The sequence below is a fragment of the Bactrocera tryoni genome, chromosome 1 (genome assembly GCF_016617805.1).
Source record: "Bactrocera tryoni isolate S06 chromosome 1, CSIRO_BtryS06_freeze2, whole genome shotgun sequence".
Taxonomy (NCBI): Eukaryota; Metazoa; Arthropoda; class Insecta; order Diptera; family Tephritidae; genus Bactrocera; species Bactrocera tryoni.
Genome location: NC_052499.1, coordinates 27,823,803 through 27,837,054, shown reverse-complemented (window position 1 = coordinate 27,837,054; position 13,252 = coordinate 27,823,803). Strand labels below are relative to the sequence as shown.

General features: G+C 36.6%; 1 protein-coding gene and 1 pseudogene across 1 annotated transcript; both read right to left on the bottom strand.

The window, feature by feature from the left end:
• Positions 1 to 1,228: 1,228 nt before the first annotated feature.
• On the bottom strand, positions 1,229 to 2,678 carry LOC120769354 (annotated as a pseudogene).
• Positions 2,679 to 3,096: 418 nt separating this feature from the next.
• Positions 3,097 to 7,171, bottom strand: LOC120766706 (odorant receptor 83a-like). The gene is made up of 4 exons (XM_040092354.1): positions 6,742 to 7,171; positions 3,701 to 3,990; positions 3,350 to 3,616; positions 3,097 to 3,182 (listed from the first exon to the last, which is right to left on the bottom strand). Exons 1-4 carry the CDS (start codon positions 7,169 to 7,171, stop codon positions 3,123 to 3,125), a joined length of 1,047 nt encoding a protein of 348 aa, XP_039948288.1. The 3' UTR covers positions 3,097 to 3,122.
• Positions 7,172 to 13,252: the final 6,081 nt, after the last annotated feature.

Below are 13,252 nucleotides of genomic sequence, written 5' to 3'. Positions count from 1 at the left end.
TAGATAGTTGGTAACAAACTGTGAAATTTTCATTCAAATCAGACAACATGCCATTTTTGAATTTCAGCCACGGAAATACCAATGTGTGCCGTGATTAGTTTCGTCGCTTCAAAGATGGCGATCTCGATGTTAATGACCTCCGCGTCGAGAAAGACTAAAAACCTTTGAAGATGGTGAATTGGAGACGTTGCTTGATGAGAATCCGTGTCAAACGCATGAGCGTGTTTCAGCATTGGAAGTTACCCGCCTAGCCATTTCAGAGCGACTATATGCGCGGGAAATGATACAGAACAAGGAACGTGGATTCCTTATGTTCCAATGCCAGGAGGCTCGACCTTATGTGACCAAAACCATTTAAAATCTACCTGGAAACGCTTGAATGAGTACTTCTACCCCACCCGCCATATTCCCCAGATATTGTACCGTCCGATGGCAAATGGTTTGGCTCTCACCCTTCACGACAATCCGGCCGTTTTAATTCCTAACAACTGATTCACGGGATTTCATTGTCTTGATTTTGATCGGGGTTATATACAGTTAGAATTTTCAAAAAATCGATTTTTATAAATTTTATTTTCTTAATGTACATATATTTAAGAATACACACAGACAATTTCATATTGTTCCGGTGGAAATTTTCTAAGTTACACGCAAGGTTTCAGAGTGCTTGAAAGTGCAGTTTCTCAAAATGGTGTTTTCAAAGCCGGTAACCAACATAACGCGAAAACGGCTAAGCCGATTAGTCTTAACACGAGCTTCTTAAATATATTTTTTAGTACTTAATCGAAGATTTTTTTCTCCTGGAAAACTATTTTTTATAAACAATTTAAGGCCATTACTAGATTTAACATTACTTTAATGAAATCTGTTTGGGTTTTTAATTTCGGAGGATTTACGTAAGAGGTATAGTAGTCAACGTAAAACGTATTTTTTGAGAGGAGCTTCCGGAGATCAGCTGTAGCTCTTTTCCAAATAAATATTTTTTACTAATACAGCAGAATCGTGGAAAAGTTAACCAAAATGTCCCAAGGATGTCTAACTTCTCGGAATTATTAACTTTTCCAAAAGGATTTTGAATTTGAAGAAAACACGGAAATAAACATAATTTTGATGATATAATACGTGTAATTTATTTGCTTTTACTTACACTTTTACTAGTAACAAAACAGAAACTTAGATTTAGTTTGTACTTTTTTACATTATACATACATATGTACATATGTACATATTAATTTGAAAGGGCTGGTTTAAAGAAGTGGCCGAGACTTGTTTGTTTCTTTTCATATCATATCTTTTCATCTTTCGCATATTAATAAGACGTGATATCTGATTTGCATCATTATTGTTTTCATACCACTTTATCAAGGTATTGATACAATCAACTGATTCCGAAAAACTCTCTTTCTGTTGTTGCATATCTTTCCCGATAACTGGTTCTTCAACTTCATAGTCAGGCACTTCGAAATCTTCATCATCTTCCGTATTTAGGTCGTCGTTCCAATTTTCGATGTCTTCACTGCTAACGTCAACACCACCCACCTTGGACAATAACGGTTGTACCTCTCGAAGTGTATCATCGTGGCAACTATTTGATCTAATCAATGTAAGCAGTGGAATTTCGTATTCGCTGTCGTATAGATCATCGTCTCACTGTTTTAAATTTCTCCAAGCTTTTATAATATAAGCACAGCTCTTGGCAATTCACTCCATGCTGATTTAAGCAGCAAGATGGCATCTCGAATTGAATGTCCTTTCAAAATATTCTCAACTGGAACGTTTTCTTGTGGTACAATGTTCGATAACAGTTTATCCCTTATCTTAACTTGAGCTGTCTAATGGGATTTTGATCCAAGGGCTGTAAAATTGCTGTCATTGCCGCAATTGGCTTATGTGCAGTACAGTTGTCAATCAGCAATAATGCCTTTGGTGGTAAAATATTTTGAGCAGAAAATTTACGAACCTGAAAATATATTGGCACACTTTAAAATTTAAAATGATAAAAAAAAAAATAATTTACCTACTTAATAGTATGGAACCAGCGGAACAACCAGCGGGCTCTGAATTCATACAAGACTTTTGCGAGTTAGCATATTCCAATGGGTTTTCAAACCCCTTGAAGCAACGGTGGTTTGCGGATTTATGGTTTCAACTTATGCGAACCATCTGCGTTTGCACACAACATAAATGCGATTCTATCCTTAGCTATTTATCGGCCAGGTACTGTCTTTTCGTTTGACGCGATAAATGTTTTATCGGGCAGAAAACGATAAAATAATTCAGATTCATCTGCGTTGTATAGCTGCATGTTCGAAATTTCCATTTCATTCATTTTTGCCCGCAAATTATGAATGAACGGTGTTATTTCTGACTTGTCGCTTGAAAGGATTTAACCACAAATTTTTAAGTGGTGTATACCGTATCGCTCATTGAAATTTGCTGGCTATCCATCACTTGCATGCAATTGATTTCCAGGGTGCAATTTGGCAAATTCAAGCTTGGCTCCTTTAAAATTGGACCACTCATTGTACAATTACTCTGTCTTTGGTTTAAGAACCATTTATACAACCTTGCCTCAAGGGTCGATTTCCATGAATACCTTCATCGATTTTTCTTAAAATCTCAGATTTTTTATGCAAATTTATACTGACTTGCAATGATTTTTTCTGCTTTGTTGACATTTTTTAACACACTAACTATAAACAACTCACAAGCTCAAACGTTCATGACAAACTACGTATGTTCCTCGCGACACCGACAATAATTTTTTCCATAGAAATTCGGAGAATACATAGCAATTGTTTTTCTTGTCAAACAAACAGTTGGGTTTGGAAAAAAAAATAAGCTCAAAAAAGGTGACCAAAAGCTAACTTTTTGGAGCGGTACGTGGTCGCTCAAAATCGGTCAACTTAGCCGAAGGTTTAACTTTCTCGCGAGTTTACTTTTGCGCGATTTTACTTTACTAAGTCTTAAAATATAGTTAAAAGATGCCAACAGTGCTTTATTGAGTACTTCTAAATACGAAATGTTGACTACGATGCATAACAGACGTGTGCTTACAATATTATTAAATATAATATAGTCGAACTTGTAATTCTTCCGTGAGCCTTATTAAGATAAAGCTTTCATTCACCCTTATCCATGCTCCGCAGTAAAGTGAAGAATGAAAACGATGTTGTGATGATCTGCAATGAAAATGATAAACGATGTCTTTTTAGAACGCAACTTATATTTCTAAGTAAACTAAGAAAGACGATGTGAAAAAATCTTGAAAACGTGTTGGCCCAAAGGAACACCAAATGCGCTTAAGATATTACATAGCTATGGATTGTGTTAAGAATAAACTGCTTACCCCACGAAACTTTTCCAAACGTAAGGGATAAAGTTTGCCAGCCGTGAATTCGAAAGTTTTTTGAGCACTCGTCAAAAATAACAGATAATCGGCGCGTACCTCACGGAGATGCAAGTACCAAGGACTACGTAATAGAGCCTCACCGCAGCGTTGACTTCCTATATAGATTATCTCGCTGGCATAGCAAATCATAAATAATTCACTCAGCCCCAAAAACAAGTAATGACTTATAGAAAATAACTTCAGAAAAGTTTTGCCCTCCGATAACTGATCCGTAGGTAATCAAAGAAAGCAAAATGAAAAGCAATAAGTAAGATATTAATTAAAGCTCATTCATATTTAATAACTCACCTTGACTATATTAAAGGCGGCCATGCAAATGAAGAGTGTGACCTCAAACGTTTTCACCAACCACGTAAAACTAAATAATTTCTCCACTTTACGCAAAACATCCATAATGAAAATATGATGTTCGACACAAGGCCTTAAAGCGTACTTAAAGGCTTCTCGAAAGCTACGAGGTCTCGCTGTATCAGTTGAATTTACTACGTGAGGTAAGCAATCCAAATCAAAAGGTAATTCGTCCGTAACATAATACTCATTGATCTCCTCATTTGGCATCCGTTCTTTATCTCGTAATTCTCTTGATGAATCAATTTAAAGAAAATATTAAAAATAAATTACTTTAAACTTAGTAAAGACACAAATCTCTTGTTTGTCAGTTATACTTCTATGGAACTCTAGATCTACATACGCAATATTGTTTCCATACATATAAAAAATGGGCAAAGTTCGATTAAACAAAATGTTTCAAAAGTCGAATAAACTGTTAAGATGAAAAATATTACGTCATGTAAATTAATTTGAAGAATTTTAAGATCTCTCTTATATAATCGATAACGTTTTATAAATTTACAGCACTATTCACATGCCTTCACAAAAATTCCAACTCTCACCATTGTGAGTTTTTCGAATTATCTAAGGTTAACCTTAGGTAAATTCAAAAGCTCAAAAGCTTACAAATTTCTCACAATTCTATGATCTTCGAAAGCAAACCTCATAAAATAAGCATTTTTTCCTCACAAATCAGTTGTGAGTTTTTCTAAGAATAGGACTGTTATTTAATAGTTTTTTTTAATTAAATGTTGGTATAAGAGCTTTTCGATCATAACCTCTAAATTAAGTTCATATTTACATTAATTCACTTTTGCTTGCACCCATATAAATGTAGGTCGTTGCCACTATATTCTTCAAACTGCAGTTCAGAATATCGAATTGTCCGGAGAGTAAGTAACAAAGTGACAAGAAGTAGGCGCAGCTAACCATAAATAAAGCCGATAGTTGTACTTGCGCCACGGTTTGAAAAAAGTAAGCGATTTCGTAAATGAACGGTGCCTGAAAATAAAATTAACATTTATTTATCTACAAAAATATTTGTTTCTTTAAGTGAGTTTAGTTGAACCTTATAGTCCACAGGATACCAACAGACCAGCGGCAGCATTCGGCTTCTGTATATAATTGGCATAAACAATTGAAATACTATAGCTGAGTTACAGCAGACAACTAATATTTTTATGCCGTTATTGACCTTTTCCGAGCACAATTTCATGGTGACGTAAGAAAATCCTAAAAAAAAATAAAAAATAAAAATGTGATTGGGTAATGGATTGCATGTATTAGAGTTTGATCAAAAATATTCCGCTACCAACTTTACCAAAATGTGAAAGTTGTGTAAAATCGATCGTTTATACCAATACTTTCCATAAGTAATATACCTAAATATTTTCGAACTTGCGGTTGATTAATACCGTATACATATATCGGTCCAACCGTGCGTTCGGTCGCATCATTATTTATCCTAGCCCCAAATATTCTTAAATCTGCTTGGCTTTATACGATACATATCGGTCAATCTGTGTGGTATTTTAATAAAACTCTGAGGGGTATTTTTGGTAATACCATAGTAAGTTGTAATTCTAGAATTATATAAAATCGCGTCAATACCCGCTTTGAGTAAGAAGGCTGCAGCTAAAACATAATAAAAGCCACGTGGCTGGCTCCAATAAATCCCATCCACGAGGCCTAATTTTCGACCACTTATAGCAGTATTCGGGCCACATGTCAGTTGTTATAACGGGTTAACCAGGTTGTCGTCTATGTCATCTAACATAAGGTCCAGGTGGTCTGTGTCATGCGGAGACTCATTGCACGCAGGACATAAGATGACTCCGTCCATTGCATGTATTACATCTGTGGAGTTTGAATGGAGCCTTCTAGCGCCAACGCAGCAGAAAAATCCCTCCGGGCCCGGGTTGGACTCCATGCCAGCACGAGGTAGGAGGATATGGAGCAAACCTGCTGCAAGGCCTTGCTCCAGTGGCAACAAACTTAGACTAAAACTTACCGATCTAAACGGGGTTAGATCACCGAAATAACAGCCCATGGCCGAGTGAAATCCGTGTCAATTCCGGTACGTAGAACCGGTTGTTGTTGGAATGTCAGCAATAACGAGCCAAGTATTCTCTTGCAAGACGTCAATCTTCTCAAGTTTATCCGCAGATCATATGTATAACCCCAAAAAAGTAAAAACGCACTATCTAGGAGGCCATTCCACAGGCTCACGACGCGATATAATGCGTTCATCAAAAGTTTCCTCAAATAAATTAACTGTTTGGTCAGCTGTATGGCATGTAACGCCATGTTGTTTGAAGCAAAAGTCGTCCACATCAACATCCTCCAATTCAGGCACGAAAAAGTCATTAATCATGGCTCTATAGATTTCTCCATTGACTGCAATGGCTTCAGTTTTTCATATGTATGTACCAAAGATTCCATCCTCAAACCTTACGGTATCCTCGACTCCAGTTACATTGCCCTCATGTTCCGAAAACTTTAAATTTCGTCTCTTTGGTTAAGTTTATAACACCTTTATAGCATTTGATTTCGATAAATGTAGTATTGAAATTACGTGAGTCTAGCTAAGACCTATCATGCAAATGAAAAATATACCAAATATGGTTTGACCCAGAGATATTTTTGTTTAACAACGAATATCGAATCTTTTCAGCAAAGGTTTGTCAATACCTGAATGTATTTCTTCCTTTGAACCTTGCACATCGCGGGAGTATAAAATGTTCGGTTGCTCTCGAGCTTAGCCCGTCTTACATTTTTTTAATTGTCCTAATACAAAAAAGGATCAACTTTGTTTGCAATTAAATTCAAAATATATCATTAAAAATTAAAACTAAATTAAGATATTAGTCTATAAACTTTGCTTCGAAATTCTTTTTTTTTTGGCATATCGAAATTTAAAAATCTTTTTATTATTATTTTCCACGAAAACCTCTCTCTTCTCTAAAAATAAATTTACATTTGACACTGCTACCACTTACCGACAGCCGAATGAACTACATATTCTTCATTGAAGTAATCCAAAATTCCATTGCTAAGATCGGGGTACACACGTCGAAAAATAAACTTTACGAGAGTAGCATAAAAGTACAACAACGCCTGTATGCCCACACTTATTAGAAAGTCCAAATCGCCATTTTTATAATTGATGTAAATAGTACAGAGGTAGAGCACTAACATATGAAACACCATTAAATCGAGAAATATGTCCAGAATTAAATTAAGTGGTACACTGTAACGATGAAAGCGGGTCGGCAGAAATTCTTCAAACGGTATTGGACGTATCGCAGTTATATACAAAAGCCAACGCATATATCGGAATAGATCGCAACGATTTTCGTTCGATATGCAACCGTTCGGGTTCGCACAACGCTCGGCTTTACCGATATTTCGTTTCCTTGCTGGAATCATTGCACGAAACCCAGATCTTTCAAGTCACTTACTATTTTCTAGCGCCTCAGAAAGCGTTCTTTTATAGGTTTTTTGCGAGAATTGCAGTATTTGTTGTTGCAAGTAAAAAACGCCCTCTAACTGTTCGAAATTCGAGGCGTATTTTTGCAACACGTAAGGGCATTAGCGTACTTTATTAACACCTCGGGTCGTTAATATAACTAATGACATTTTAATTTAGGGTTAGTGCTGAAAAGGGCTGTATTTATGCACAAATGACGGTGCTTTAATAACTACTTCCGGTATTTTAGTTTAGTATTCAAGTACTAAATTCGATTACACGGTCTGTGATTGTCAAATAGATAAACAGGAAGCTGAATACTCACTAAGTGCTTTCCTCTAAGTGTGCTGAGTTTACTCTCATGTAGATGGATTGACGTAAGATGTGACGGCGACTTTTCGAATCTTCCAAACCTCGATAGCAATGCTGCTCTATTTTCTGTATACGGTTTTAATTTAAGAAGATGCTTCATGGCAAGAGTTTAGTCCTCTTTCTGTATGATATGAGTCGACAACAAAAACAAAAAACCAAAATTCTGTAATAAAAAAAACATATATCAATTGCTGACCGGTTATCTTTCAGAACTAGCCATTTTTATTTCCTTACCTTAATACTACTTACCAAAATAAAAAATTGTGAAGTCCGATACCGAGAAACCACCTGTCATGGTGAAGAAGCTGTAAACCTGTCAGAACACACAATGACAAGATCAAAAAGAAAGGAAAGAAATATCCATCTTCTATTGCCAAATGAAGTGGTGATTTTGATCATTTAAACATATGATCGCGTGTTCTTTTTTACTCTCCTGAACTTCAATCTTTGTCTAAAGTTTCTGAGTTAAATATCTCCACGTTAAGATTAATTATCTAAATTTAAATTATCTAATCTTAAAATTGTAGGTATCCAGATCGCTGAGTAAAGTTCACTCAATTTAAAAAGTTCTTAAAATCTCCTTCGTTACAAGGCGCGCCAATCATTCTTCCTTTTCACTGTTTGGAGCTAATTGGAGATTCCAAGTGTATCCAGGTTCACCTCCATCTGGTATTTTTAACGATGTTAAGGTCTTCCACTTCCTTTGCTTCCCCCGGTGGGTACTGCGTCGAATACTCTCAGAGCTGGAGTGTTTTCATCCATTTGGACGACATGACCTAGCCAGCGTATGGTAGTTGGTTGTCTTGATTCACTGTCAATGTCGCCATATATCTCGTATAACTCATCATTTCATCAGTTGCAATATTGCTAAACATTTCTCTCGAAAACCCGTTAGGCCGACTCATCAAAAGTTGTCATCGTCCATCCCTCTGTTCCATATAGCAGGACGGGAATAATGAGGGACTTGTAGAGTTTGGGATTTGTTCTTCTAGAGAGGACTTTACTTTTCAATTGCCAAGACAGTCCATAGTAGCACCTGTTGGTAAGAGGCGTTAGACGAAGAGTTGGTGTGTGTGTACGTAGCATACATAAAAACAAAAAATATGCTTGAATTTTGCGTTTTTCTTGTTTATTGCCGATGCTCTTCATATCTTATATACGTACGTATGTATGTATTTATATGGGATTTGTTTGCTACGGAGTATTATAGTTTTGTTCATCTAACGGTTGTACGTAGAACTAATCGAGAAAGATATAGGGTTATATATACATACATATATGAATAATTAGGATGAAGAGACAAGTTGAAATCTGAGAGTCTGTCTGTCTGTCCCCCCTCTCATTCGTCCGTGCAAACTGTAACTTGAGTAAAAATTGATAAAGCTTGATAAGCGCGTAAAAAAAGTAAGAATTCGTAGATGAGCAGAAAAAATACAGTTGAAGCGAAAACTTGGCTTGATGATGAAATTCCGGATACTGTTCCAGGAAGATCAACCATCAACGAATGGTATACTAAATTTAGAGGTGGTGAAGTTACGCCGTGTACGCCCAAAAGAGGTTGTTACCGAACAAAAAAGTCCACAAAATAATTTTGGATGATCGTAAAGTGAAATAGTTCGTGATAGCAATCATGAATATTTGGTATGAGTAAGCTCTGTACAAGGTGGGTGTCGCTCGAGCTCACTCTCGAGCAAAATCCACGACGGCTTGATGATTCAGAGCAGTTGATATGTTGAAGCTTAATAAACCCCAGTCTGTATTTTGGACTATCTTGAAAAAGGAAGAACCATCAACAGCCACATTTCAAGAAACAGAAAGTGCTATTTCACCAAGGCAATGTACCGTGTCACAGGTCAGTGAAACGAATCAATGAATTGGGTTTCGAAATGCTTCCGCAACCACCATATTCTCCAAATCTGGCCCCCATGACTATTTCATGTTCTCATAACTCAAAAGAAAGTGAATGCGTCACATGAAGAGGTGATCGCCGAAGCTGAGGCCTGTTTTGAAGCAAAGTATAAATCGTATTTCAACCAGTAAGGAAGGGGTAAGTTGGGGTGGAACCGAACATTTTATACTTTTGAAACTAGCAAAAATCAAAGCCGTGGAAATACTTTAAGGTGTAAAACCAATCTTATAGATTAAACTCAGTCGGAGGATCGGAAATCCTGATATTAGTAATGTGGGGGCTACGCCAAGTTTTCACTCTCCCATTTTAGTAGAGATAGCCCAAATATTGGTCGATATACGGTACAAAGACACCCGAAAGTTCTTTATATTATCTTTATATTAGGTATATGGGGGCTAAGAGAAGTATTGGTCCGAATGAAGCCATTTTTGACACACAGACCTGTCAGAGGAGTATTATCCCTGAATTTCAAATATATATCTCAGACATTAATTGATACTTTCGGACAATCATAATCGAAGAATTCACTTTTAGAGCCTCACAAAACGACGCGTATCTCAAATACTAATGTTATTTTGACGTGAAATTTAGCGTAGTTGTCATTAACAGTACTACCTACTTACAGAAAAAAAACAAGAAAAAGCGTTAACTTCGGCTTCACCGAAGCCAATATACCCTTCAGAGGTGCATTTCTTTTAGTAGGTATGTGTTCAGTTTGTTGGAAGCTATACGTTATAGTAATCCGATCTGAACAATTTTTTCGGATATTATATTATTACCTTAAGCAGTAACCCATTAAATTTTGTGAAGATACCACATCAAATGCAAAAGTTTTCCATACAAGCCCTTGATTCGGTTCGGTTTGTATGGCGGCTATATGCTATAGTCAGCCGATCTGAACAATTTCTTTGGAGATTACATAGTTGCTTCAGAAAATAATCTATACCAAATTTCGTAAAGATACATTGTCAAATGATTAAAAATTCTCCTTTCAATTCGATCACAGTAGTATAATTATTGAAGAACAAGGTCTGTCGCAAAAGAAACAGGACTGTTAACAAAACAACAAAAAATTAATATTTTTCAAAAGTTATATATTTTTATTCAAAGTAGTTTCCTTGTGCTTCGATACAGCGTTTAGCCCGGTCAATTAGCATTTCAAATGAGTGTTTAAGGTCATTTTTCGGAATGCTCTTGAGAATATCGGCCGTCGCCTTTTGGACAGCTGAAATGTCCTGAAACCAGTGTCCTTTCATAGGCAAATGAAGTTTTCCAAATAGGTAAAAAATCACAGGGTGCCAGATCAGGTGAGTAGAGTGAGTGATTAGTGGTTAATATGGAGTTTTTTGTCAAAAAATCAGTGACAAGCGTCGACCGATGACACGGCGCATTATCGTGCAACAGGCGCCAGGACCCTGCCTCACGGTATTGTGGTCGAGCACGACGAATGCGTGACAAAAGGAGCTTCATAACACCAAGGTAAAACACAGCATTAATCGTTTGGCCAGGTGGGACGAACTCTCGGTTTACAATACCCTCGGAATCGTAAAAACAAATCAGCATTGTCTTTATTTTTGACTTCTGAAGACGACCGAGTTCTGATCGTCACAGAGGTCCTCCCGACCTTCTTGGAATCGCTTAACCCATTCATGCACATTACTACAGGATAGGCACTGATCACCATAAACTTTTTTCATCATTTTAAATGTTTCAGCAAACGTTTTCTCAAGTTTAAAAAGAAAATTTAATGTTGGCTCTTTGCATTTTACGACCGATGACCAAAAGCTGCTGTCACTTTTTGATCGATAACATCGATTGTAGTTATCCAATTGTCTTAAAATTTTTGCGAAATGTCAACAAGAGGTCAAACTTTTTATTTCACATACACATCAATAAGTGGCGGCACCAGAAACAGTTATATTTAAAAAGTTCTGCTTCTTTTGCGACAGACCTTGTATATACATTATGTAAGTATTGAAGAAAACAACCACGAGGAGATTTCCCTCACGGAAGCTGCGTTAGGACAGTTGGTTTTGAAAGACATGATAGATATGGGGCTGGATGTTCAGAAATGCGTTGCAATAGGTACAGATGGTTGCATTGCTATGTTGGGAGATCGCGGAGCTGTAAAGGAAATACAAAAAGTAGCTACAAAAATTGCCTTGATTGGAAAGATATATGAAATATTCAGAGAAGTTACAACATTTTTCCAAGTTTCAAGACCGAAACGTAACACTATTTTAGCTCAATTCTTGGGCAGAAAAATTGTGCAGCTTTGTGAGACAAGGTGGGTACAAAGGCATGATGCCGTTCATCAATTCACAGTCACTCTTCCAGAAATCGTTCAAGTACTGACAAAAATAAGCGAATGGAAGAATAGAACGACTGCAGTAAAAGCGTCGAATTTAGTACTGTGACTACTGTGCAACTTCGAATTTATTATTGGAATTTTTTGTCTTAGTGATGTTTTGTCACTGACGCAGCCACTTAGTGTGATTCGGCAGAACGAATCAATCGACCTTGCGAAAGCATCAAACGCCATAACAACATTGGTTGCAACACTGAACACGCGAAGAATGACATGTGGTCGTCAGAGTCATCGAAACAATCACCCATCTCAAAGCTGTGAAGGCTTTTACAGGGTTTCTGCATACATTCCACTCATTGACACCGTCATGCACGATTTAAAAACGCGGTTTTTCGATGAAGTTCTTGAAAGTTTCAATTTGAGACAGCTGTTACCAAAATTTAACTTCACTCATTGAATGCCTAATAAGACGTTTTGGGAAAATCTTGCCCGGAAACAAAGAAACGAAAAAAACGAAGCTCAAAGCAGAAGTAACGCTTTTTCAACAACCATGGAAAATGAATATGACTAGGAGAACACAAGTGCTTTTTGCCTTAGAAAGCCTCAGCACTTGCGATAATGATATACATATATCCGTCGATTCATATTCTCCCTCACGTACTCTGCATTTTGCCAGCCATAATTGCTAGCGCTGAACTTTCTTCTTTTCTTCTTTGCGCCGAATCAACACATGGCTCAGAATAACGATGCTCCAGAAAAGATTGAATGGCTTAGAACTCCTCAACATAAACTACGAAATTGCTGTGGTATCAGAATAAATAGTAGAAACATTTAGTAAAATGAGCAAACACCGCATTGATTTTATGCTCTTAATTAAATGTTGAAACCTGTATAAGAAATAAAATTATACTCGTAGTTTAAAGTTAAACATTTCTTAAATCAATTCCAAAATCATAAAGTGAATTGCATCTTGATTTTTGTACTGTAAACTGAACGAATCAAGTGGAATTCAAACTTGTGCTATATGGGAAGTAGGCGTGGAATCTGACAATAGATTCCGTCCCATATCTTATTTTAGTGGTTAGTTATGGAACTTTATGTGTTTTCGATTAATGACGATTTGTGGGCGTGTCAGTCTCGAACTTTTTTTGTACTAAGGAACACGCATATCAAGTGAGTACTTGAATACTAAAATAGAATACCGAAATCAGTTATTAAAACAACGTCATTTGTGCATAAATACAGAACTTTTCAGCACTAACCCTAAATTAAAATGTCATTAGTTGTATTAACGACCCGAGGTGTTAATAGAGTACGCTTAATACCTTTACATTTTGCATAATTACGCCTCGAATTTCGAACAGTTAGAAGGCGTTTCTTACTTGCAACAACAAATAAGGCAATTCTCGCAAAAAACCTATAAAAGAACGCTTTCTGAAGCGCTAGAAAATA

Bases quoted from the DNA above. Each gene is read 5' to 3' on its own strand.
- LOC120766706 (XM_040092354.1), bottom strand. From the start codon at position 7,171: ATGATTCCAGCAAGGAAACGAAATATCGGTAAAGCCGAGCGTTGTGCG. The intron at 3,991-6,741 runs GTAAGTGGTAGC...ATTCATCAAGAG, and splicing joins TGTAGTTCATTCGGCTGTCG to AATTACGAGATAAAGAACGG. The intron at 3,183-3,349 runs GTAAGCAGTTTA...TTTTCATTGCAG, and splicing joins GTTTGGAAAAGTTTCGTGGG to ATCATCACAACATCGTTTTC.